The sequence below is a fragment of the Puma concolor genome, chromosome E1 (genome assembly GCF_028749965.1).
Source record: "Puma concolor isolate L17-30 chromosome E1, mPumCon1.1.hap2, whole genome shotgun sequence".
In the NCBI taxonomy this organism is placed as follows: Eukaryota; Metazoa; Chordata; class Mammalia; order Carnivora; family Felidae; genus Puma; species Puma concolor.
The window spans coordinates 57,042,334-57,066,385 of NC_141680.1; the positions used below are offsets into that span (position 1 = coordinate 57,042,334).

Consider the following 24,052-nt stretch of genomic DNA (forward strand, 5'->3'; position numbering starts at 1 on the left):
CCAAAGATTTGAAAGCACCGTTTCTTTTTAAGATTTTATTTTATTTTTTAATATTTATTTATCTTTGAGAGACAGAGAGAGAGACAGAGCACGAGCAGGGGAGGGGCATTAAGATTTTATTTTTAAGTAACCTCTACACCTCACGTGGGGCTCAAACTCACAACCCCGAGACCAAGAGTCACAAGCTCCACCGACTGAGCCAGGCAGACACCCCAAAGCACACTTTTGAAGAGAGGTTTGTGCATCCACGTTCACAACACCATTATTCAGAGTAGTAAAAAGCGGAAGCAATCCTAGTGTCCATCTGTGGATATAAACAAAATGCAATGCATACATGCAATGGAATATTATTCAGTCTTTAAAAAGGAAGAAAATTCTTAGAAAAAAAAATTTTTTTAATGTTTATTTATTTTTGAGACAGAGAGAGACAGAGCATGACTGGGGGAGGGTCAGAGAGAGGGAGACACAGAATCTGAAACAGGCTCCAGGCTCTGAGCTGTCAGCACAGAGCCCGACGCGGGGCTCGAACTCACTGACCGTGAGATCATGACCTGAGCCAAAGTCGGTCGCTTAACCGACTGAGCCACCCAGGTGCCCCTAAAAAAAATTTTTTTAACGTTTATTTATTTTTGAGAGAGAGAGTGTGAGCGAGGGAGGAGCAGAGAGAGAGAGGGAGACACAGAATCTGAAGCAGGCTCCAGGCTCCGAGCTGTCAGCACAGAGCCCGACGCGGGGCTCGAACTCCCGAACCTGAGATCATGACCTGAGTTGAAGTCGGATGCTTACTGACTGAGCTGCCCAGGCACCCCGAAAATTCTTTTTTTTTTTAAGTTTATGTATTTATTTTGAGAGAGAGTGCGAGTTAGGGAGAGGCAGAGAGAGAGAAAGAGAGAATTCCAAGCAGGCTCTGCACTGTCAGCCCGATGCGGGGTTCGATCTCAAACTAAGATCATGACCTGAGCCAAAGTCAAATGCCTAACTGACTAAGCCATCCAGGCGCCCCAAAAGGAAGAGGATTCTGACACCGGCTACAACCTAGCTGAACCTTGAAGACATTATGCTGAATGAAATAAGCCAATCACAAAAAGACAACGTGTGATTCCACTTCTGAGGTGCTGAGAGTAGTCAAAATCATAGGGACGGAAGGTAGGACTGTTGGGTGGCAGGAGGTGGGGGAGGCGGAAATGGGGAGTTAGGGTTTCATGGCTACAGAGTTTCAGTTATGCAAGATGAAAAAGTTCTGGAGATGGTCAGTGGCCCAACGTTGTAAGTGCACTTAATGCTGCTGAACTGAACTCTTAAATATGGTTAAGGTGATACATTTTGTGTTCTGTGTATTTTACACTGATAGAAAAAAATCGGAAAAAGAACAGGTGGGGGAAGACAGCAGTGCAATGGATTGTGGACTGGCCTGGGGGGGGGGGGCAGGATATGGGGGGGGCGCCTTCAGCCAAGGATTCCAGGAGTCCATTGCCCTGTGATTGGGCAGAGATCAGAGAGAATTGAAAATTGTTTTTAACGGGATCCCTGTGCAAACTCCTAATGATACGACCTCATGCTGGCTTTCCCGGCCGGCGCGGCTGAGACAGACCTGCCAAGGGGTGACGGCTGTTCTGCCAGAGAACAGAGGTGCCCAAGGCTGTTGGAAGCACTGGATGCCTTCTGAGTGCAGGGAAGGATGGGGGGAGGGAACCTGTAATAAATCACTGCGATCCCAAGAGAAAGGTGGCTGCAGGTACGCTGCTTCCCACTTCCCCACCCAGGGAATAATGTGTGCACAGAGGGTCTCCTCTTTCCAGGGCTGGGGGTGGGGGAGGGGGAGGAGGATGCCTATGTTTCCAGCCCCAACCAGCCAGCGCTCCATTGTGGAGCCGATCTGTTTCTTCTGGACGTTTTGTCTGGGTCTGATTTGCCTCCGAGCACACAAAGCCAGTTCGGTGGGGCTTTTAGACGCTCCTGCACCCAGCCGCCAACAACACCCTCAGCGCCCACCCCGAGGAAACCCTTTGCTTAGAGACGCTGGTGGGAGCAAGGGCCGGGGAGAGGGGAGGGGGGGTTGGTGGCAGCTGTCACTGTGGGGCTTGTTAGTATGTTTGGGCAAAGTGCCATCGTGCTGGGAATTCTGTTGCACCTGCCCAGTTAAAGGCAGGTGACTAGTGGCGAAGACACACTATGGAGAAGTTGGGGAGCCAGAGTCGGGGACATTTGCTTTCTTCCTGTAATCTGACAGCTCCAAAAACCCACAGGGAGCTGTCCAGATGCCTCAGCCTTCCTCTCAGGACACCCCACAAACTGGCCCCAGCTGGCCTTTGCAAATTCCTCTGATTTTCTCCCCTACAGGGACCGTCAACTCCTGCCACAATGATGCGTCAACCTCCCCCAAGTGTCTTCCTTCCATCACAAATGCCCCTCCCTTGCATACACCATGCCCTCCTCCCAATCTGGAATGCTCTCCCCACGCCTTCCCCTGCGACTTACCGCCATTTGTCAAGACCAGTTCCAACCCCAAATCCCACTTTTGGGGCTGACACATCCCCTGTCTACCCCCGTCCGGATCTCCAGCACCCATCCCTACACTTGGTTAGCCTGATTCCCTGAGATGGGAAGTCCAGAGCTGACAGCCATGGGCACCCTGCTGTGTTGTCTCAGTTGTGTCTCCCAATTCTGTCACTGTCTGCCCCAGGAGTCTCGGGGCGCCTGGGTGGCTCAGTTGGTTGAGCGTCCAACTTCAGCTCAGGTCACAATCTCACAGTTCTTGAGTTTGACCCCCAAACGGGCTTTCTGCTGTTATCTCCCCTGTCCCCCCCTCCGCCCCTCCCCCGCTCGTGCACCCTCTCTCTCTCTCTTTCAAAAATAAACAAACATTAAAAAAAAATTTTTTTTTAAACATTTTATTTTTTTTTTCAACGTTTATTTATTTTTGGGACAGAGAGAGACAGAGCATGAACGGGGGAGGGGCAGAGAGAGAGGGAGACACAGAATGGGAAACAGGCTCCAGGCTCTGAGCCATCAGCCCAGAGCCTGACGCGGGGCTCGAACTCAGGGACCGCGAGATCGTGACCTGGCTGAAGTCGGACGCTTAACCGACTGCGCCACCCAGGCGCCCCCAAAAAAATTTTTTTTAAAGAAGGTTGAGTCTTAGAAAGTAACTCTCCCAAGGTCATAGGATCAGTAAATGGCCCAGCTGGGATTCAAAACCACGTGAGCTAGCTCCGCCCCCCCCCACCCATACCCCGCTCCCCGTTTACATTATCTTGCTTCATTGCCTTAACCCCAGGAGAAACTTCGTCGTATTCATTCATGCATTCAGTGAACACTTACTGCCTGTTTACAACCAGCAGCTAAGCTGTGGAAACACCCCGCCCCACTTTCCGGGGCTTGGTTATTGCACGAGGTGCCCGGGATAAGGTAGCACAGGGGTGACTGGGGGGTTTTAATTCCCAGTGAGTGGTTGAGGGACCCGACAGAAGGGACAGGAAGACAACCTGCCAGGCGACAGGGAAATAAGCAGAGCCCGGCATCACCAACCAGGGCGCATGACTTCCGAGGCGCTGTCTACAATAGTTTGCATCGTCTCAGGATCTTGCCCGGTGCGTTTTTTGTAGACTTGGATAAGCACCTTCGCAGAGATGACACAAACGTCTATTCTTGCCAGTGTTTGATTGGCTTGGTTAATTTTTCTCCCGACTCTGGAGACTTCCACAAGAGGGAGTGCTTCCGACGCAGCGGGATGGGCAGTCACGTGCTCTGGGGAGCCCTCCGCCCCCGCGTCCTGGCCCAGCCGGGGGGGTTGCTAGGCAACGGGTAAACGCCGTACTTCGGAGCCGTTGGAGAAGCCCGGTGGCGGCGTCTCAGGTGCTTCGCCCGCGGCCAGGCGGCGACGCGAGCGAGCGGACGAGGGTAAGGGCGCGGGCCGGGAGGAGGCCGAGGCTGAGGAGGAGAGGAGAGTGAAGCAGGGAGCCCCTGAGGGTAATAATCAGCGACAGTGCCAGAAACTCTCCGTGGGGGCAGCCTCCTGGGACAGCTCTGCCGGAGGGTGGGGGGCCAGGTGTCCGCGCCCCATTCCTCCCGGCTGCCCTCAGTCCTCGCGACTCCCCAAACCACGCAGGCTCTGGTCACCTTGCCTCCTACACCCCCTGCTCCCAGTCGGTCTGGCCCTGATCCCCCCGGGTCTCTTGGAGGGAGGGAGACCTCTAAAGGGTTCACAGCTGGCTGGCGGGGTCTCTTGGAGGGAGGGAGACCTCTAAAGGGTTCACAGCTGGCTGGCGGGAAAGTAGAGTCTGGGCTGAACTGGCGGGAGGTGAGCTTTCTCTTAAGAAAGGAGGGAAGGGCAGGGGCGCCTGGGTGGCGCAGTCGGTTAAGCGTCCGACTTCAGCCAGGTCACGATCTCGCGGTCCGGGAGTTCGAGCCCCGCGTCGGGCTCTGGGCTGATGGCTCAGAGCCTGGAGCCTGTTTCCGATTCTGTGTCTCCCTCTCTGCCCCTCCCCCGTTCATGCTCTGTCTCTCTCTGTCCCAAAAATAAATAAATGTTGGAAAATAAATAAATAAAAGATACATTAAAAAAAAAAAAAAGAAAGGAGGGAAGGGAATTCAAAATTACTGAGCACAGACTAGGCAGCAGGTCCCCTAAAATGCATGATTTTATTTACTCCCCAACCTGAGGGGGACATTTTTTTTTTTAGTTTATTTTTATTTTGAGAGAGAGAAAACGAGCAGGGGAGGGGCAGAGAGAGAGAGGGAGACAGAATCCCAAGCAGGCCCCGTGCTGTCAGCACAGAGCTGGATGCAGGGTTCGAGTCCACAAACCGTGAGATCACGACCTGAGCCGAAATCAAGAGTCGGATGCTTTTAAAGGACTGGGCCACCCAGGCGCCCCTTATGCCCACTGGGATACCACGTTCAAGGTCACACGCTTAGTTTCACCTTCCTGCAACACGTTCGAAGTTGATCACGCTCTCTTGAACCACAGAAGTGCATTCCCGGGCGTTCAGACCCTGTGATTCCCCCTGTCACCCCTAGCTCTGCTTTGTTTTTCCAATCAGAAAAGGAAGAGGAGGGGAGAGAGAGTTCTAGGAGAGAGCCCTGGGACCCTGCTGGCCCTCAGCATGCTCACAGTGGGAGTGTTGGGCTCCTTCTTGCACCAGGCACTGGGGATGACGATGGATGAAAAGACCACAGTCTGCCCTCAAGGAGACAGTGTTGTAGTGGGGAGAGCAGGTTACCACTAACACAGCACCCTTCGGTTCTGGGGACCTCGTCCCACCTCTGCCTGTCCTCCCCCTCCACCTGGAGCTCACCCCAGGTGGACCCCAGTGTGCCTAGCATTGCCCTGGTGGGATGCCCTGGTGAGGGAGGGCAGGGTGGATTCCTAGCGAGGTCTGTCTCATTTGAAGGACCCCGTATTCCAGAAGGTGCACAAGGACATAAGAAAGAGGGAAGGAAGCTCTCCACCTGTGTTCCTCTGCCCAGCCAGGGGCACATAGAGGCCACATAGAGGCCACATAGAGGCCATCAGTCCCAGGCACAAAGACTAAGGGCTGCCCCAGGGACCACAAGGAAAGGGAAAATGTTCTTGTGTCTATATCGCGTGGAGTCCAGCGCGGAGGGAAGGCCAGCCACCTTCCTCTTGCCTCTACACTAAGCTCCCAAACAGAGCCCCTCCGCCCTGAGGCTCCCTCAGCCCCACCCAAGCTTGGAAAACACACTTTCTCTTAAGTCGAGGGAAGTTCTTTCCAGGAATCACGGTGCGCCTCATCATTACGCGAGAGGAGTTTTTGTTAACTGCTGGAGGTCCCAGTCTGACCGTCCTGGCACGCGGGAGACGGTTGCAGTTTTGATGTTCACGCCAGCACGTCCCCAGCCAGACGTGTTCTTATGTTTGGGACTCACTGCAGAGTCCCGCTTGCCCCTGGGTCTCTAGGTTCCCACGGGTGGGAGACCCTCCTCCCCAAACTCCCAAAGAGCAGCAGTACTGCCCCCGCCTCCCTTGGAAGCCCCCCCTGCCATCCCCCCCCCCCAACAGGCAGACAGCTCTGCAGCCGGCGGCCTCTGTCTCACCAGGGCGGGGAGAGACCTCCTGAGACCCCCGCTCTGACCTCGCTATTCATCTTCGGGCCCTGCCGGCTTGGGAGAAAGAGCTCACTCTGGGTCCCTGAATGAGCTGTCTTCCCGTCACCGGGCCAGCCTTTAAATGTCCCCTCTGTCTGCCACCAGATAGAAAACAATGCCTCCGTTCTCGCCCCTGGCTTGGCCTTGGGAGGAACCAAGGAGGAAAGCGAAGCTGTTTCACATATGATCTGGGCTAAAGAGCTATTTTTGCGCCCCTGGAGTTTCCTCATGTTCTTAAGCCTCCTTGTGTCCCCAGAGAACTGGCTTTTGCAGCAAGTGTCTTTTACCAGAAGGAGAGACAGGCAGCCCGTCGTCACTGTGGGGGCCCAGGAGCAGTGCTGTGGCCCCTCCGCAGGGCGCTGGTGAAGGCGAGAACTGACCGTCGTCTTCACAAGGCCCTACCCTTGCCCATGTAGAATGGACACACTGGGGCAACTTCTGCCACTTGTGTTTCTGTTCCCATCCTCTGCTGTCCGAGCCATGGCCTCTACCTTTCCCGGGTTACAAGAGAGTTTCCAGACCAGGAGAAAGAGCGGGAAATCCTGTTTCCTGTGAGTCTGACTCAGGTCGAGCAGTTCTGGGGCTGGAAGCAGGCTGGGATGACGCTGCCTTTGAGGAACATCATACGTGGATGCAAAGGGGCCTAGGATAACCTTCACTCCCTCACTCCTACCCCAGCGGCTCCAAGGCCCAAGGCCACTCCAAGCAAGTGCTTCTGGGCTGTCACAATAACTCTTGGCCTTGCATCTCAGGCGCCAGTGGCCATGGCCCACTGGTCTGGCACCTTGCAGCCTTGGAGGTAAGAGGAGGCAGCTTAGACACACGTCTGGTCGTAATATTCACCCAGATTGTGAAAAGCACAAATTGCCAGGCCCCGCCCCAGACATACAGTCCACATTTGCAAGAGGGGCCTGGGAACCTCCATAGTTTGAATGAACATCCCAGCTTTGGAGCATGCTGGCTGAGAAATTAAGAACCCTCACTTTAAATCGGTGCTCCTCAACCTTGGCTGTACGCTAGGATTCACCCAGGAGTTTAACACCTACTGCCGAGAGATTCTGATTTCGTTTGTCTGCAGTTTAACCTGAGGGTTGTGATTTTGTAAAGCCCTCTGGGAGTTTCTGTGTAGCCAAGGCTAAGAATCACTCTGCGGTAGAGCCAGACGTGTCTGGGCCCCAGCTCTGCCTCAACTTAAGACCCACCACCTTTGACAAGGTGTTTGAACTCTCCGGGTACTGTTTCTTCATATGTAGAATGAGAATTGTGAGTTTGGGGGGGGGTTGTGGGGAGCATGCAGTGAGGGAACCTCTAAACTGAAGTCCACGGCGCCTGGGACCCCGCAAGTCTCTGTGTATCCTGGATGCAAGTCCTTTATCAGACCCAATATGCTGATATTTTCTCCAAGTCTGTGGCTTGTCTTTTCATTTTCTTGATATTATCTTTTGAGGTGCAGAGCTTTTAATTCAAAAGAAGTCCAATTTATCATTGTTTTTTGCTTTTATGGACCATACTTCTGATGCCATGTCTAAAGAATCTGATGCCATGTCTAAAGAGTCAGCGTTACGGAGATTTCCCTCTACGTTTCTCTCCTTAGTTTTAGCTCTTATGCTGGTGCCTAGATCCATTTTGCGTTAATTTGTGTGTGTGGCGTGAGGTAGGGGGTCCACGGTCATTCTTTCGCATGGGAACATCCAGTTGGCCCAGCACCATTTGTTGAAGAGACCGTCATTTCTCTGATAAGGTGCCTTAGTGCCTTTTTCAAAAGTCAGTTGGCCATGAGTATCAAAGTCTATTTCTAAACTCTCAATGCCATTCAATCGATACATAGGTCTATTCTGATGCCAGTACCACGCTTTCTTGATTATTCAGCTTTGAGTGAATGTTTGCCAAATGAGTAGGTGAAATAAGGGAAACTATGAGAACAAATGTAAAGCATGAAGTCTGGCATTCACAAAACCTATGCATTCCTAGAAAAGTCTATGTAATTCGGGGCGCCTGGGTGGCTCAGTCGGTTAAGCATCTGACTTTAGCTCAGGTCATGATCTCGTGGTTTGTGGGTTCAAGCCCCACGTCGGGCTCTGTGCTGACAGCTCAGAGCCTGGCTGCTTCAGATTCAGTCTCCCTCTCTCTCTCTGCGCCTCCCCAGCTCTCACTCTGTCTCTCTCTCTCTCTCTCACACACACACACACAAACATCAAAAAAATTTTTTTAAAGAGAAGTCTATGTAATTAGTTTTTTTTAAGTTTATTTATTTTGAGAGAGAGAGAGAGCACAAGCCAGAGAGGGGCAGAGAGAGTGGCCTAGCCATGGTCAAGCAGCTGGCAAGTGGCAGGGCCAGAACTGGAAGTCAGTGCCCAGCCCAGCCCGCTTTCCAGTTCCACACTGTGCCCTGCCCAACCAGTCTTTCAAAGGCCCACTATTCTGCCTGTGGAGGAAGTGGTCTGGCAGTCTCTCCCCTTCTCAGGCAAACTCCCAGCCCCATCGCAGTCGGAGTGATGTAGAGGGGAGTCTCCGGAAGGGCCCCCCAGGAGCGGTGAAGGGTAGCGCCCAGTAACCTAGAACTCTGGGAAGGGGTGGGTGGCCTTTTGGACAATTGGGTGGTTGGGTGGGAGAGTTTCCAGAGAGGCCTGGGGCTCTCCAATCTGTGTGCTGTAGGGTCAGATCCAGGGCGTGGCCAGAGATTTAGTTCAACATAATCACCATGAGTGTTTCTCCCTGCCTCCCAGTAAACATGTTAGCTCGGTAAAAACTGCATCATTTGGTGAGTAAGAGCTTTGGAGTCAGGCAGAGCAGCTGAACCGCTTACTAGCTATGTACGTGGTCCTGGGCAAGACACCCAGGGTATCGCTAAGTATGAGATTCCTGAAAGGTAGAATGGTGATTTTATTGTCTACCTCAAAGGGCAGTTGCAAGAACTGAACACGATAATGCTTAGCAGGTACTCAGTACTCAATAAATGATCTTTTATTATTTAAGTTTATTTGTATATTATGAGAGAGAGAGAGCACGAGCAAGGACAGGTCAGGAGAGACAGGATCCCCAGCGGCCTCCACACCATCAGCACACGGCCCCATGCGGGGCTTGAACTCACAAACCGTGAGATCATGACCTGGGCAGAGATCAAGAGTCGGATGCTTAACCGACTGTGCCACCCAGGCGCCCTTCCGTAAATGATTTTTTAAGTTTATTTATTTATTTTGAGAGAGAGTGCACCCAGTAGGGGCAGAGAGAAAAAGCGAGAGAGAAAATCCTGAGCAGTCTCCGCACTGTTGGCACGGAGCCTGATGCGGGGCTTGAACTCACAAAACTGTGAGATCATGACCAGCTCAAATCAAGAGTCGGATGCTCAACCGAATGAGCCACCCGAGCGCCCCAATAAATGATTTTTTAAAAGTGCAGACGCAGCTTCTGAACAAATCTCCTAGGACCCTTCCCCCCCAACCAGACTAGGAACCTGCAAGCCGCCCCCGGTGAGGCCCGGGGGGACAGGGAAGCAGCCAGGTGGGGCCCCTTCCCTCACACCCTCCCTCTGCCCCTGCAGCAGCCGGGACCATGGAGATCGTGTACGTGTATGTCAAGAAGCGAAGCGAGTTCGGGAAGCAATGCAACTTCTCCGACCGCCAGGCCGAGCTGAACATCAACATCCCGCCCAACCCGGAGCTGGCCGAGCAGTTCGTGGAGCGGAACCCCGTGGACACGGGCATCCAGTGCTCCACCAGCATGTCAGAACACGAGGTGGGTCCCTGGCCCCGGGGCCTGGGCCAGCGAAGGTGGGGTCTGGCAGGGTGGCCAGCCAGGGTGGTCAGTGGGACTGGGTGGCTCCATCTGGGTGACTGGAAGCCAGTTAGAATGGCCCAGGGCGGATGCTGGAAGTATGAGGACAGAGACGCCCCCATGACCCACCACGGTGCCTGGGGCGGGAAAAGACCCAGCAGCAGCCACTCCCTGGGCCAGGGAATCAAGATGTTCTCTCTCCCATGGGCTCTGGTCTCACCTCTAAGTCGTCTTAGGCATGTGGTACAGCTGGGACAGGTATCCTGAGGGGGCAACGATTCAGATCGGCAGGCGCCTGCCCAGCTGGTGGAAAAGAAAGGGTGCCGTGGAAAGTTCTGGTCAGGGGGGCTGATGATGTGATGAGAGAACTGGGCGTCACGCTGCAGTCGGAGCTCCCTGCCTGTCCAGAGCCCACGACCCGCCTTGGACTATGCCAGGCACTGCGGAGACAAAACTAGTTTCCAGGAGAGAAGAACCCGCTTTGTCATGTCCCAAATCATCCGGGTGAAAATCACACTTGCTCCGGCCAAACCACGTTGTGGGAGGTTCCAATAACTCACGGTTCAAACACACTGAGTCTCTTGCTCTCCCAGGGCTAATTGCTGTCACGGGGACCGGGGCGATTTTGTCCACAGCGTGGCTGACTCAACAGGATGGCCACCGCGAAGGCCACACGCGCTGGGGGTCTCTTGCCACATCTCCATCCCGGGACGACTTAGAGCTTTCGTGAGCGCTGGCTTAGAAAGGAAAAGAGGAGGGGGGGTGACCGCTTAATGGCTTTGGGGGCTCCACTTAGGGTGATGAAAAAGTTCTGGAACTAGACAGTGTTGGTGGTTGCCTAACAGTATGAATTGTCCTTCATGCCACAGAATCGTACATTTTTAAATGGTTAAAATGGGGGGGCGCCTGGGTGGCGCAGTCGGTTAAGCGTCCGACTTCAGCCGGGTCACGATCTCGCGGTCTGTGAGTTTGAGCCCCGCGTCGGGCTCTGGGCTGATGGCTCGGAGCCTGGAGCCTGTTTCCAATTCTGTGTCTCCCTCTCTCTCTGCCCCTCCCCTGTTCATGCTCTGTCTCTCTCTGTACCAAAAATAAATAAACGTTGAAAAAAAAATGTTTAAAAAAATAAAAAATAAAAAAATAAATGGTTAAAATGGGGGGGCGCCTGGGTGGCTCAGTCGGTTAAGCGTCCGACTTCAGCTCAGGTCATGATCTCACAGCTCGTGAGTTCAAGCCCCGCGTCGGGCTCTGTGCTGACAGCTCAGAGCCTGGAGCCTGCTTGGGATTCTGTGTCTCCCTCTCTCTCTGCCCCTCCTCTGCTCATGCTCTGTCTCTCTTTGTCTCAAAAATAAATAAACATTAAAAAAAATTTTTAATGGTTAAAATGGGAGGTTTTATATTGTATGTCTTTTACCACAATCTTTTATTTTTTTTTTTATTTTTTTTAACGTTTATTTATTTTTGAGATAGACAGAGCATGAACAGGGGAGGAGCAGAAAGAGAGGGAGACACAGAATCCGAAGCAGGCTCCAGGCTCTGAGATGTCAGCACAGAGCCCGACGCGGGGCTTGAACTCACGGACCGCGAGGTCATGACCTGAGCCGAAGTCGGACGCTTAACCGACTGCGCCACCCAGGCGCCCCTACCATAATCTTTTAAATGGGGGAACAAATGGAAAGGAAGCAAAGTGGCAAGTTTAAGGGGTAAACGTCCATCTGCACATACTATCCTCCCTACTACCGAGAACGGGCAAAGTAATCCCCAACTTTTCATCATTTCTGTGTTTCGAATCCTATGACATTGCAAATGGTAAGGCAGAGCAGGACTAGTCACTTCTTTTTCTTTGGGATCGCACAGAATGGCCGGCGGGGGTGGGGGTGGGGGGCTCCTCTGGTGCATTAGGGTTTCGATAAAGTCAGAACTGGATTTTCCACAGCCAGAGGCATCAGCTTCGAAGCTGCTAGCTCCATAGGGTGGCACTTCCGTGGCTACCCAGGACCCCCCCGAGGACCACAAAGTTCCTTGCCGGAACCTGAAAGTGGCTTTGGCCAGGGGCACCTCGCTGATCCCTCCCTGTGTGCTCAGGGCCCATGAGCAGGCAGCCCCAGGATCCTGGTTTGCGGACATGGCCTAATGTTTACACCCGGGGCAGGCAGATATCTTCTCACCTGGGGCTTTGTGTAGGTCAACACAGAGCGGTTTGAGATGGAGTCCCGGGGGATTAACCACGTGGAGGGGGGCTGGCCCAAGGATGTGAACCCCCTGGAGCTGGAGCAGACGATCCGGTTCCGAAAGAAGGTGGAGAAGGACGAGAACTACATCAACGCCATCACGCAGCTTGGCTCGGTAAGGCTTCCATCACTGTGGTGCCCCACCTGCCTGGCCCCGGGCTCCGCTCCTGCCAATACGCGGACAAACATTGCTAGGTACCTTAAGGAACCTTCTGTCTGGGAGCAGGCAGACCAGTCCACAACAACAGACCAAAGGGGAAGATGGGAAGGTACCAGGGCTGAACAGGCTTGAGGAGGAGTCTGACAGGTGCTCCCCTTGAGCAAGAAGGACTCCAAAGAACCCCGGCAGGGATCATTCATTCATTCGGCACATTTGGACTGAGCCTGTAGTCTCTGCCAGGCACAGGAGAGATGGCAAAAAATAAAATTCACATGCACCCTGCCCCAAAGAGTTTATCATAATCCATTGGAGGTCAGAGACAAATACAGAGATATCACCGTGTAATGTAGAAAGACATGCTATGAGGGATGACTCTTGCCATTTTGCTCCGTAAAGAGGGAGATTCAGTTTCCCACTGAAGGGATCAGGGAAGGCTTCCTGGAAGAGGAGACACCTGAGCTTGAGGTTTTCCCTTGGTGGACATTTGGAAAAATGGAGAGGGCCTTCTGGGTGGCAGAAGCAGAAGATTGGTGCTATATATGGAGCGATTACCAGTTCTGTGCGACTGGAGGCATGTTTCTTCACCTTTTTTTCATTGTTGTCCCCCAACGAGTCTTTTCATGTTTTTCCTAATTGCCTCCACCATGAAATTTTAATACCATTGGCATATTTCTTTATGTATGTACTATATGTATATCTGTGCTTTATGCACGAAAAGTAATATTTCACCCTCCAAGACCAATTTTCCCTTGGAAGCAATGCCGCCCCCACTGAAAATGCAACGGGCTGGAAGGTTGGGAAAGACCATTAGATATTTCTTGCCATCTCAGCCTGGTCAGGCTGCAGGTCCCTCTCTTTCCTGCTAAGAACTCCTGATGTTTTCTCCTCAGATCATGGAGCACTGCATCAAGCAGAATAATGCCATTGACATCTACCAGGAGTATTTTGATGACGAGGATGCGGTGGAGGTGACAGATGAGGCCCCTTCAGCTAAAACCATCAATGTTTTAAGGTACCTCCCTAGCTAGGCAGGTGTCGGGACGCTCTCTGCCACCCCTGTGGCTGTGTGCTTCCCAAGGTCACTCTTTGCCGATCACTCCATGCCGTGGGTGCAATGCCCTCTGTGCTCTGACCTTTGTAGGGAGCAGAGCAACAGAGCACCCAGCAACCAACTGGTCCCCACCCTGGGGGCGGGTCGGGTTGATGGAAAGAGAGGACAGAGTCCAGGGAAAGACTAAGCGAATTTGCAAAGCCGTGTGCAAGCCGGGTTGAGTCACGCAGGGCACAATGAGTCCAAAGTATGGACCATCAGTGACCCAGCAGCACTGTGGGCACACAGGACCCTCATCCCACACTCGTGGGAGTGTACCTGGTGATGACCTCCAAGGACAGAAGCTTGACAACAGGACTTGATCCCACAGATACATGTGTGTGAAGTCACCGTGTGTGTGGACGCTCACTGCAGCAGAAGGCACTCTAGCCAGAGGCTGGAACCAAGCTAAGCCCATCAGTAGGGGAGTGCTTGTAGCAATTCTGGCACGCCTACCCGGGGGATAGCACGCACGTGTCAGGATGAAGGAGGCAGCATGCTGGGGAGTGTTTCCAAGATTTACTTTGTGAAGCAAAACAAGCAAGGTGCAGAACAGCATGTAGCGTAGCACTATTTTTTTTTTTTGTTTAAAATACGTTTATGTACCTGTGATTTTGGAAGGGACTAGTCTCAGATGCCAACTCTGGGGGGATTCCTTTTGCTACCATGGCTCACTGAGGGTCCTGGGAAGTACTTGACCCAGTCCCAGCACAACTAGGAAGGACTGTTTTGGGATCCAGGGCTGAGTTGTGGTGTGCAGAGTAGGAGCAAGCACTTCTGGGAGAGGGGCCAGGGGGGAGGGGCGAGGGCTGTCCTCCCTGCTGCCCCAGCCCTACTGGGGTCTGACCTCACATATGGATACCTTAGCAGGATGATGGATTAGAAATCATCTCACAGGGGTGCCTGGGTGGCTCGGTCGGTTAAGCGTCCGACTCTTGATTTCAGCTCAGGTCATGATCTCATGGTGGTGAGATCTGGCCCAACGTTGGGCTCTGTGCTGAGCCTGGAGCCTGCTTGGGATTTTCTCTCCCCCTCTCTCTGCCCCTCCCCTGCGTGTGTGCATGCTCTCTCTCAAAATAAATAAACACTTAAAAAAGAAAAAAGAGGGGCGCCTGGGTGGCGCAGTCGGTTAAGCGTCCGACTTCAGCCAGGTCACGATCTCGCGGTCCGGGAGTTCGAGCCCCGCGTCGGGCTCTGGGCTGATGGCTCAGAGCCTGGAGCCTGTTTCCGATTCTGTGTCTCCCTCTCTCTCTGCCCCTCCCCCGTTCATGCTCTGTCTCTCTCTGTCCCAAAAATAAAAAATAAACGTTGAAAAAAAAAAAATTTAAAAAAAAAAAAAAAAAAGAAAAAAGAAATTATCCCATTCAACCTGTATGTTTGACAGATGAGGGGACTGACTTTCAGGGAAGGGCGGGTGCCCAGGGCACACGGGAGGGGGAAGGGGTGACCCAACCAGGGACGGAACTAAGGTCTCCTGGATCCCAGCCTTCTAACCGTGCTCCTGGGGAGGAGTGAAGTGGAGAAATCACAGGGCAAGAAGGTTATCTTGCTTTCCACTTTCCTTCATCCCTTCTGATTACTTCGTGGGCAAAGTCTCAGTTTGGGCCATTAAGTGCTTAATTCTTTTTTACTTCTTGCTCATTCTCCTTCTTCCCCTCTTTTTTTGAAGTAAGAGTTGATGTTTCAGAGCAGTTTTAGGCCCACAGCGAAACTGATCAAAAAGTACAAAGAGTTCCCACACGCCCCCTCTGCCCTGAGCCTACACAGCCTTCCTGACCATCAACACCCTGCCCCAGGGTGGGGCCTTTGTCACCATCAGGAACCAGCATTCTGGTACTGTCTTAGTACCATAACTTGGGTAGTTTATAATCAACAGAAGCTTACTGCTCACAGTTCTGGAGGCTGGAAGTCCCAGATCAAGGTGGTTGGGTTCTGTGTCTGGTGAAGACCAACTTCCTGGTTTATAGGCGGCCATTTTTTCACTGCCGGAAGTCACATGGCAGAAGGGGTGAGAGGGCTCTCTGGAGCCCCTTTATCGAGGACTAATCACTTCCCACAGCTACCCCCCTAACACCATCACATTGGACATTAGGTTTCAACATATGAATCTGGGGGACACAACAGTCAACCTGTGGCACCCCAAAGTCCATTGTTTCCATTAGGGCTCACTCTTTGTGTTGCATACTCTGTGGTGTGTTTTTTTAATTTTTTTTCAATATTTGTTTATTTTTGAGACAGAGAGAGAAACAGAGCACAGCCGGGGAGGGACAGAGAGAGAGGGAGACATAGAATCTGAAGCAGGCTCCGTGCTGTCAACCCAGAGCCAACGCGGGGCTCAAACCCACGAACCGTGAGATCATGACCTGAGCCAAAGTCGAACGCTTAACCAACTGAGCCACTCAGGCACTCCACTCAGTGGGTTTTGCATCATATAGAATAGTTTCACTGCCCTAAAATCCCACGTTCCTTTTAGTCATCCCTCCCTACCCCCAAGCCCTTGGCTAACGCTTGATCTTTTTACTGTCTCCATGGTTTTGCCTTTTCCAGAATGTCACATAGTTGGAATCATACAGCATGTAGCCTTTTACCGACTGGTCGCCTTCACTTAGTGACGTGCATTATGTTTCCACTGTGTCTTTTTATGGCTTGATAGCTCGTTTCTTTTTAATGCTGAATAATATTCCCCTGTCTGGATGGACCACAGCTTATCTATCCATCCCCCTCCTGAAAGATGTCTTGGTTGGTTCCAAGTCTGGGCAGCTATGAACAAAGCTGCTGGAAACATTCACCTGCAATGTTTTGTTAGACAAAAGTTTTCAACTCTTTTGGGCAAATACCAAGGAGGAGGATTGCTGGATTCTCCTCTTCCCCTTTCGTTGTAATAGCGATGGGAAATCAGGCCTCAGGCTCAAAACTTTCAGCAAGTGGAAATACCGGACTGGAATTTGATATTTTGTTCCCACTGGTTTAGTTTTTATTATTACCTTCTATTTATGGCTGGTGAGATCCGGGTTTGGATTAAGGGCTCTTCTAAACTTTGTTCTTAAAAATAACTTTCTCCGAGTGAATGTGATTGCTTAAATACGTTTGAATTTTTTAGACATATAACTGAGTAAGTAAGAGGTGTGGGGAGCCTTCCATGCCAGTGTTCTGCCCTCTCCTGTAAAGGGATCCCCAGGAAATCAAGCGGTCAGCCACGCACCTCTCCTGGCACCCTGATGGCAACAGAAAGTTGGCAGTGGCATATTCTTGCTTGAATTTTCAACGTGCGCCCGAGGGCATGAGCCATGAATCGTACATCTGGGACCTGGGTGAGAAGCGGAAGGGTCCGGGGGTCCAGGAAAACTGAAGGGGCAGGGCAGAGGCCAGCAAAGCACAAGAGTGGAAGGTAGAAGCCACAGGCAGGGGACTCTCACAGGGCCGGTCCCTTCTAGGGAGGGACCAGGGACCCCAGGAAGCTGCCCATCCCTTCCTTGTCTGGGTTCAGGAGCAGCCAAACCAGAGCCATATCAGAAGCAGGAAACGCCCTTCATTTCCAGATCCTTGATCAGGGCATTCAAGACCAAACCCCATGGAATCCCAATCCCAGACTCCACAGACTCAGATAGAGTCCCCAGCGGACTGAGAAGGGGACTCACCTCTGTCCCACTTTCCTGGCATTGGTCCTTAATTCATGGCCAGTAGGGGCAATGCGTCCACTTGGGAGCAGGGACCATTGTTGACAGAAGCACTCACTCTAAGGGCACGAGCCTTGTCAGGTGGCCAGCGATGGTGGACGATACGCTGTAGGACATCCCGTCACTGTGGCCATTGTGAAAATAAACGTTAGCCGTTATTAGTAGGTGTGAGTGCCAAGCTCAGAACTGAGCACATTATGCTTTTGAACAGCTCTAGGGGGCAAGGGGGGGTGGACTCCTTCATTAGCCCCACTATACAGACAAAGAAACTGGTTTGGAGAAGTCAGGGAGAGTTGGATTTATGGAAAAACCTTGGGGTCAAAACCCGGTTTCCTACCGAATCTCCAAAACGGGTGCGCGTGCACACGCACACACACACGCTGCTGATTACCAAAAATAAAACCACTAAAAGAGCCCCTAGGGCCAAGAGTGCCAGATTCTGGCCCCCAGGACCTAGAGGTTGCAGCCTGGGGAAAGACAGGAGGGACTTCCAAGCATCCCCCTACCATCACCCATCTCAGGAAGGGTTAAACTGTTTGACCCCGTTCTTTTCTTTCCAGACTTGGCGGGATCAATTTGTTTGTTTGTTTCATAGAAAATCCCAACAAGCCTGAAATCGTCCTGAAGCCATCGTCACCTCTTGTCACCTTGGAGTACAACCCCAAAGATTCCCACGTGCTTCTGGGAGGCTGCTACAACGGGCAGCTGGGTAAGGAGGGACCCAGGTGCTTAACCGGGAGCAAGCCCAGCCCCCCGCTGCTGTCTGCCAGGGCCCAAGTACCTGGCCGGGCTTCCCAGGGAGCACAGAGTGAGGTGGGGACTTCCCACAGAGGATGAACTCCAGACATCCGGGTAGTCAGGCTTTGCTGATAGCTCAGCAGTGTCTCCAATTGTAACAGTTCAAGTAAGTCTAAGACCAGTTCAGAATAACAAGTTTTAAGAAAACTACAGGTCAAGGGACGCCTGGGTGGCTCAGTCGGTTAAGGGTCCTACTTCAGCTCAGGTCATGATCTCGCAGTTTGTGATTTCAAGCCCCGCATCAGGCTCTGTGCTGACAGTTCGGAGCCTGGAGCCTGCTTCCGATTCTGTGTCTCCCTCTCTCTCTGCCCCTCCCCCACTCATGCTCTGTCTTTGTCTCTCTCAAAAATAAACATTAAAAAAATTAAAAAAAAAATAAAGAGATCCTGATGTAATAAGAAAAGAATTAAAAAAAAAACACAATGATTTAAAGTCTTTGTCTAGTAAGTCCAACAGCTGGGCTCCCTTGGGGACAGTCTCTATTTATTGCCTTTTTTCCTGTGTATAGGCCACACTTTCTCATTTCGTTATATATCTTGTAACTTTTTTGTTGAAAATTTCTCTCTTTACACAATATAAAGTGACAGTTTTGGAAATCAGGTACTTGTACCACTGTAGGCTTTGTGTTCGTTGCTATTTGCCGCTGTTTGTTTCTTCAGTGAATTGTCTGATCTAATTCTGTGAAGTCTGCACTCTATCATGCGTGCCCGCCATGCTCTCTGCTTGGTTAGCTTAGTGGCGGGACAGAGATTTCCTCAAGCACCTGCAGGCAACCAGTGTTTGCCGAGAGCCTCTGTGTGCTTGTTTGAGCATGGCTGCGACACTCCGTGGGGCAGCTGCCGGCCCCACCTGCGCCTCTGCACAAAGCCTCAGGGTCAGCAGAGGCGACAGCTTAGGGCCTCCTCAGTTCTTTCCTGAGAGAGTGCACAGCTCTGGGCATGCACACAGCCCTACCCGGGCATGTGGCCTTCCAGATCTCCAGGCAAATGGTGGAGCTTTTCAAAGCCCCAGGGGACATCCCAATGGACACCTTGTTCTCCAAGCCTGTCCTTTTTTTTTTTTTTTTTTTTTTTTAGTTTACTTATTTGTTTTGAAAGAGAGAGAGTGAGTACAGGGGAGGGGCAGAGAGAGAGGGAGAATCCCAAGCAGGCTCCACATTGCCAGTACGGAGCTTGACACAGGGCTCAAACCCACGAACCGTGAGATAATGACCTGAGCTGAAGCTAAGAGTCAGACGCTCAACCAACCAGCCACCCAGGTGCCCCTCCGGGCTTGCCTTTTAAGCCTTTTGGATAGTTTGCTATTACCTACCACTTCAGGAAACTGCAAAGTTAATCAATTGCCTATAATTATTATTTTCAACAGTTGCCTCTTTTTTTCCCACGGAGCAAGCTCTAAGTCAGGTTAAATACAGATAACTTGCAGGGGGTGGGGAGGGACATGGTCATCCAGGGATCCACTGGACAGTTCATATAGTCACCGTTCTTTGGTTGGAAGACTGTGAATGAACTTCAGCCGGATTACCCCTCCTGCTGCTGTGAGGCAGCCGGTTTTCACCGGGAAGGCAGAATGTTATTTTTCAAAGCTACCGTGGGACTCAGAGAGTGTGGGGTCTTAACTAGGGCAAGTTAAAAACATCACAAAACTCAGTGTCCTTACCGACGTTCAGCTGGTTCTCCTGAACAAGCATTCTCTGGATGACTGCAAGCCTTTGACTAAGTTGTCTTGAAAAAGTTGACTCACTTTGTTGCCCGTTTTCTCATTGCTTTTATGGAGAAGATTTTCAGAGGTCCTTGCTCGGCTGATTTTGCTGATGGAACACCTAGAAAACTGGGATTTGGATCCCTAGGGAGCTTGGAAGGAAACTGCCCCCATGGGCCCTGTCTGCCTGCCTGCCTGCCACATTGGCCCCCAAGCAGTGGACGCTCAGCCTAACTGCATCCCAGGCCTGACTTGACCTTGGGCATGAAAAGAGCCCCCTCCCATCTTACCCTCACATGTTTTTTATTTACCCTTATTCCTCCCAGAGTAGGAGCTGGATGGCTGGGAAACTTCTTAGATACTCTTCTGAAGCCTCTGACCCCCCTCTCAGACCTGCCACCTCCTCCCACACATCTCCCTGCCAAATTACCTGGGTGCCAGGGCTCTAGAAGACTGGAGCTGAGCCACTGTGCCATGATTTATTCAGGAGGCTTGCCTCGCTCATTATTCATAACCCCTTTCAGGGTTCTTTGTGCCAGTTCAGAGCAGCCGGGGCTCCGGGGCTGTGCCACCTTTGAGAGAGGCTGCCAGGGGGCCCACCCCCGAGTGCTGCTCTGTCCCTAGCCGAGCAAACTTGGCCAAGAAAGCTCATCTCTGGGCCAGTCCTGTCCAGGGGCAAAGGTCTCGGACTTGGAGTCCGTAAATCAAAACTTATGGATTGAGTTATTTTGTTGCTCTCTTTCAAAACTAGCTTCTCCAGGGCGCCTGGGTGGCTCAGTTGGTTAAGCATCCAACTCTTGATTTTGGCTCAGGTCATGATCTCACAGTTGTTTGAGCCCTGCATCGGGCTCTGCACTGACAGTGCAGAGCTTGGGATTCTTTCTCCCCATCTCTGTCTGCTCCTCCCCTGCTCTCTCTCTCTCTCTCCCCACCCCCAAATAAAAAATCTGTCAGGACAAAAATGAGAGAAGCTTCAAGGCTTTCTTGGTAAAGCAGAAGAGGTGAAGTCCTTGTAACGGATCTGAATAAAGGGTCTGTGATCTGCATTCCCATCCAGGGCAGCCAAAGTGCAGAGGGTAAAAGGGAGTTTATGTAGCAGAAGAGATTTGCTGCAGTGTTTTTACCTTTTACTTTTTACTTTCAGGAACCTTTCTTTGGGGGTGGAGACACTCTTCTCTCTGGCCGCCCCCCCCCCCAACTGCCATCCCAGGCTCCTCCTCAGTCTGTGATCCTTCTCACTCCTTCCAAGAAGCTCTCCCTGACCACCCCCATGTGTTCCCCACCAGGAAAATCACAGCAGGTCCCCCTTCCTGCCTCTCAGGGACAGGGATGGTCTTATTTCCAGTGGCTTCCCGAGGTAGTGTGGTGCTCAACACATGGTAGGAACTCAATGGAATGAGTGAAGCTTGCACTCTGGGAGTCTTTCCATAGAGATTGTGTGGGAACTTCAGGGGTTGGGAGGAAACTCAGGCAGGTTAAGACCGAGCCCTGCTTCTGAAAAAAAAAGAAAACAAAAAAAACTACATACCTGCCAAACCAAGAGAAGCAGCATCCCTCCATCCCCTGCTTCCTGCGCGGAGGAAGAAGCCTGGGCTTCCGTTCACCTTGCCCTCACTCTCCTCCCTGCCAGCCTGTTGGGACACCCGGAAGGGCAGCCTGGTGGCGGAGCTGTCCACTATTGAGTTCAGCCATCGAGACCCCGTGTACGGCAGCATCTGGCTACAGTCGAAGACGGGCACTGAGTGCTTCTCAGCATCCACGGACGGGCAGGTAGCCAGCCGGCCACAGTGTGGGGAGCAGTGATACTTCCCCAGTTCCCCTCCAGAAGCCCCTTGGGGATCGTTTTCTTTTGCATTTTATTTTTAAATTGAAGAGTAGGTAATACATGCACATGGAACAAAGTCCAGAAGGCAAAAAGGGCAGACGGGGAAACACCTTCCTCCCACCTCTGCCCACAAACCTCCCGGCCCCCCTCCCTGTAGGCACCCACCTTCATCTGTTTCTCATGGCCGCCTTCAGGGACCGCCGCTGGAGACAGGAGCAAATACATCTGTCTTCCTCACTCTTTCTGCACACCACGTGCATTGGTCTGCATTTGACGTTTTTCATTTAGTGTATCTTGAAGATGATGTCATATTTCACAGAGCACTGCCTCGTGCCTGTTAGGAACTGCATTAGGTATGCCAAAATTTATTTCAGTGGATTTTAATGTCATGATTGTGTAGCAGAGTGTGTTTGTATCTAAGTTTTTGCACACATGTGAAGATACATCCCCAATGTACAGTGGGACTTCTTGATCAAAGCATATGGGCATTTATAATGTTTCTATATATTACCATATTGTGGGAGGCTTTTAAGAATTCAGATTCCAGGGGGCACCTGGGTGGCTGTCTATTAAGCATCTGACTCTTAATTTCGGCTCAGGTCACGATCTCACGGTTCATGGGGTCGAGCCCCTGCATCTGACTCCACTATGACAATGTGGAACCTGCTTGAGATTCTCTCTCTCCCTCTCTCTGTGCCCCTCCCCCACTCCCCCACTCTCTCCCTCTTTCAAAGTAAGTAAATTAAAAAAAAAAAAAAAAGATTTCAGATTCCAGAGCCCACGTCAGGCAATTTTGAGGCAGTAGGTCTGGGGTGAGGCCCCAGCATCTGGATTTTATGAAGCTTGCCCATGACCCTGATGAATGGCCAGGTTTGGGACTGTGGGGCCAGAGCAGTGGTTCTCCAAGTGTGTTTGTCCTACGGATCGCTGGTCATCTCTAACACACACCCCTTTGGCCCCAGTGATTGTCCCCAAGAAGGTAGGGAAGGCAAAAGCTAGGAGAATCAAGGGACTTCCGGTCTCAAAGTTGCCCCGCCCTCCCATTAGGTCATGTGGTGGGATATCCGAAAGATGAGCGAGCCCACCGAGGTGGTGATCCTGGACATTGCCAGAAAGGAGCAGTTGGAGAATGCCTTGGGGGCTATCTCCCTGGAGTTCGAGTCTACTTTGGTGAGTGTTCCCGGCTCTCCCTTCCCCGACTTCCAATGCTGGGGCAGCCAGAGCCCGGTGGAGCCAGCGTCAACCACGTGCACCCAACAGCGGCATGGAGCGCCCTCCCTCCTGTGGTCGTCAGGCTTGTGTGTGGTCTTTCCAGGAACTTTCCAGCAGGGGGCAGCAGAGCTTCTCGAGGAAGGAAGCCAGTCCTCATTCACACAAAGTAACTGCTTGGGTAGCAGCTGTGCTGAACAGAAGGCAAGCTTTCTCAGAGGACAGGATTCCAGAAGGGCCCCATTCTGTAGGAAGAGCCCCGCCCAGAACCAACATGGAGAGCCCAGGCCCTGCCCCTGCCTAGTGTGGGTCGCTTCACAGTCTGAAGGGAAGGAAGAGGTGTTGGAGAGGGAAATGAGGTCAGAGGAGGCTCCTTGGAAAACCAGAGCACAGGCACAATTAGAGCATCTAGCAATGGGAAGGAATGGTAAAGAAAGATCAAAGTTGAACAGTAACATGAAAGAGTCAAAGGATGGAAGCTTCTAGAAGCAGCAAATGAGGATTCCCACCAAAGCAAGAAAACAACTTTCCCAGATGACTCTTGGCTTGGGCTTGTTCCCGGCTTATGTGTCACCGAAGCCCAGGTCTGGCTCCCCCTTGGGATCATCTCTTGTTTGTTTTCAGGTCATGTGACATCATTCCCAGGCTCTTGGGAGCTGGAGATGCTCTGGCCTCACCCCTGCCCTGGGAGCCCTCACCTAAGGCTGGGGAAGGAACGCTGGGGAAGTCAGGTGGAAGACAATTTAACTGACCCCCAACGCTGGGCATGAGAGTCAGTGTGGGGCGGATGCAGAAAAGCATTCTGTCCTGAAATCAGGGACTTCTAGAGCAAGTGCCTGATGTAATGACAATACCACCAGTAGTCCCCCAGCTCTCCTATGCCTGTCACTGAGCACACTCTGTGTGCTGGACACTTGTAACTCCCTCCAGTGATGAGCTTGCATAATCACCCACGACCATCTTGTACCATAATGTTATTGTCCCTCCTTTCCAGACAAACAAATGAGCCTTAGTGTGGTAAGTCATACGCTCTAGGACACGGTGCAACTGGGGCTCAAACCCAGGGCTCTGACTCAAGGTCCAGGCTCACCATTCCAACCCCACCGAGAAGTCCAAGGGTGGAGGCATGGCAGGCCATCTGGATCTGGGTACTTCTCTCCATCACTAGCTTGCAGGAGCCTTGCGTTTTACTTCATTACTCGCTTTTCTGGGCCTTTCGAGCTGTGTCTCTTCACATTCCATTTCTCCTCTCCTGGCCCCTCTACTTTCCATCTCTACTCTTCTGGTATTCATCCTTCCGTGACTGGTTTATTTCATTGAGCATCATGTCCTCAAGGTTCACCCACATTGTTGTGTGTGTCCGAATGTTCTTCCTTTTTAAAGCTGTGAATTTCCTTCCTTTTTATTCCACTGTAGGTATAGACCACATTTTGTCAATCCATCCATGTCACTTGGGTTGGGACACTCAAGTTGCTTTTTACC

General features: G+C 51.8%; 1 protein-coding gene across 2 annotated transcripts in view; it reads left to right on the forward strand.

Annotated features, from left to right (window-relative positions):
* Positions 1 to 3,778: 3,778 nt before the first annotated feature.
* The window catches only part of DNAI2 (dynein axonemal intermediate chain 2), a 28,124-nt gene continuing 7,850 nt past the window's right edge, over positions 3,779 to 24,052 (forward strand). For both annotated transcript variants that reach the window (XM_086687937.1, XM_086687938.1), the window contains exons 1-8: positions 3,779 to 3,900; positions 9,650 to 9,843; positions 12,064 to 12,225; positions 13,161 to 13,282; positions 16,529 to 16,671; positions 17,633 to 17,746; positions 21,167 to 21,306; positions 22,409 to 22,531. In XM_086687937.1, coding sequence (XP_086544063.1) covers positions 9,661 to 9,843; positions 12,064 to 12,225; positions 13,161 to 13,282; positions 16,529 to 16,671; positions 17,633 to 17,746; positions 21,167 to 21,306; positions 22,409 to 22,531 — 987 coding nt within the window. In that variant the 5' untranslated portion in view covers positions 3,779 to 3,900; positions 9,650 to 9,660. The remainder of the gene's footprint in view (positions 3,901 to 9,649; positions 9,844 to 12,063; positions 12,226 to 13,160; positions 13,283 to 16,528; positions 16,672 to 17,632; positions 17,747 to 21,166; positions 21,307 to 22,408; positions 22,532 to 24,052) is intronic.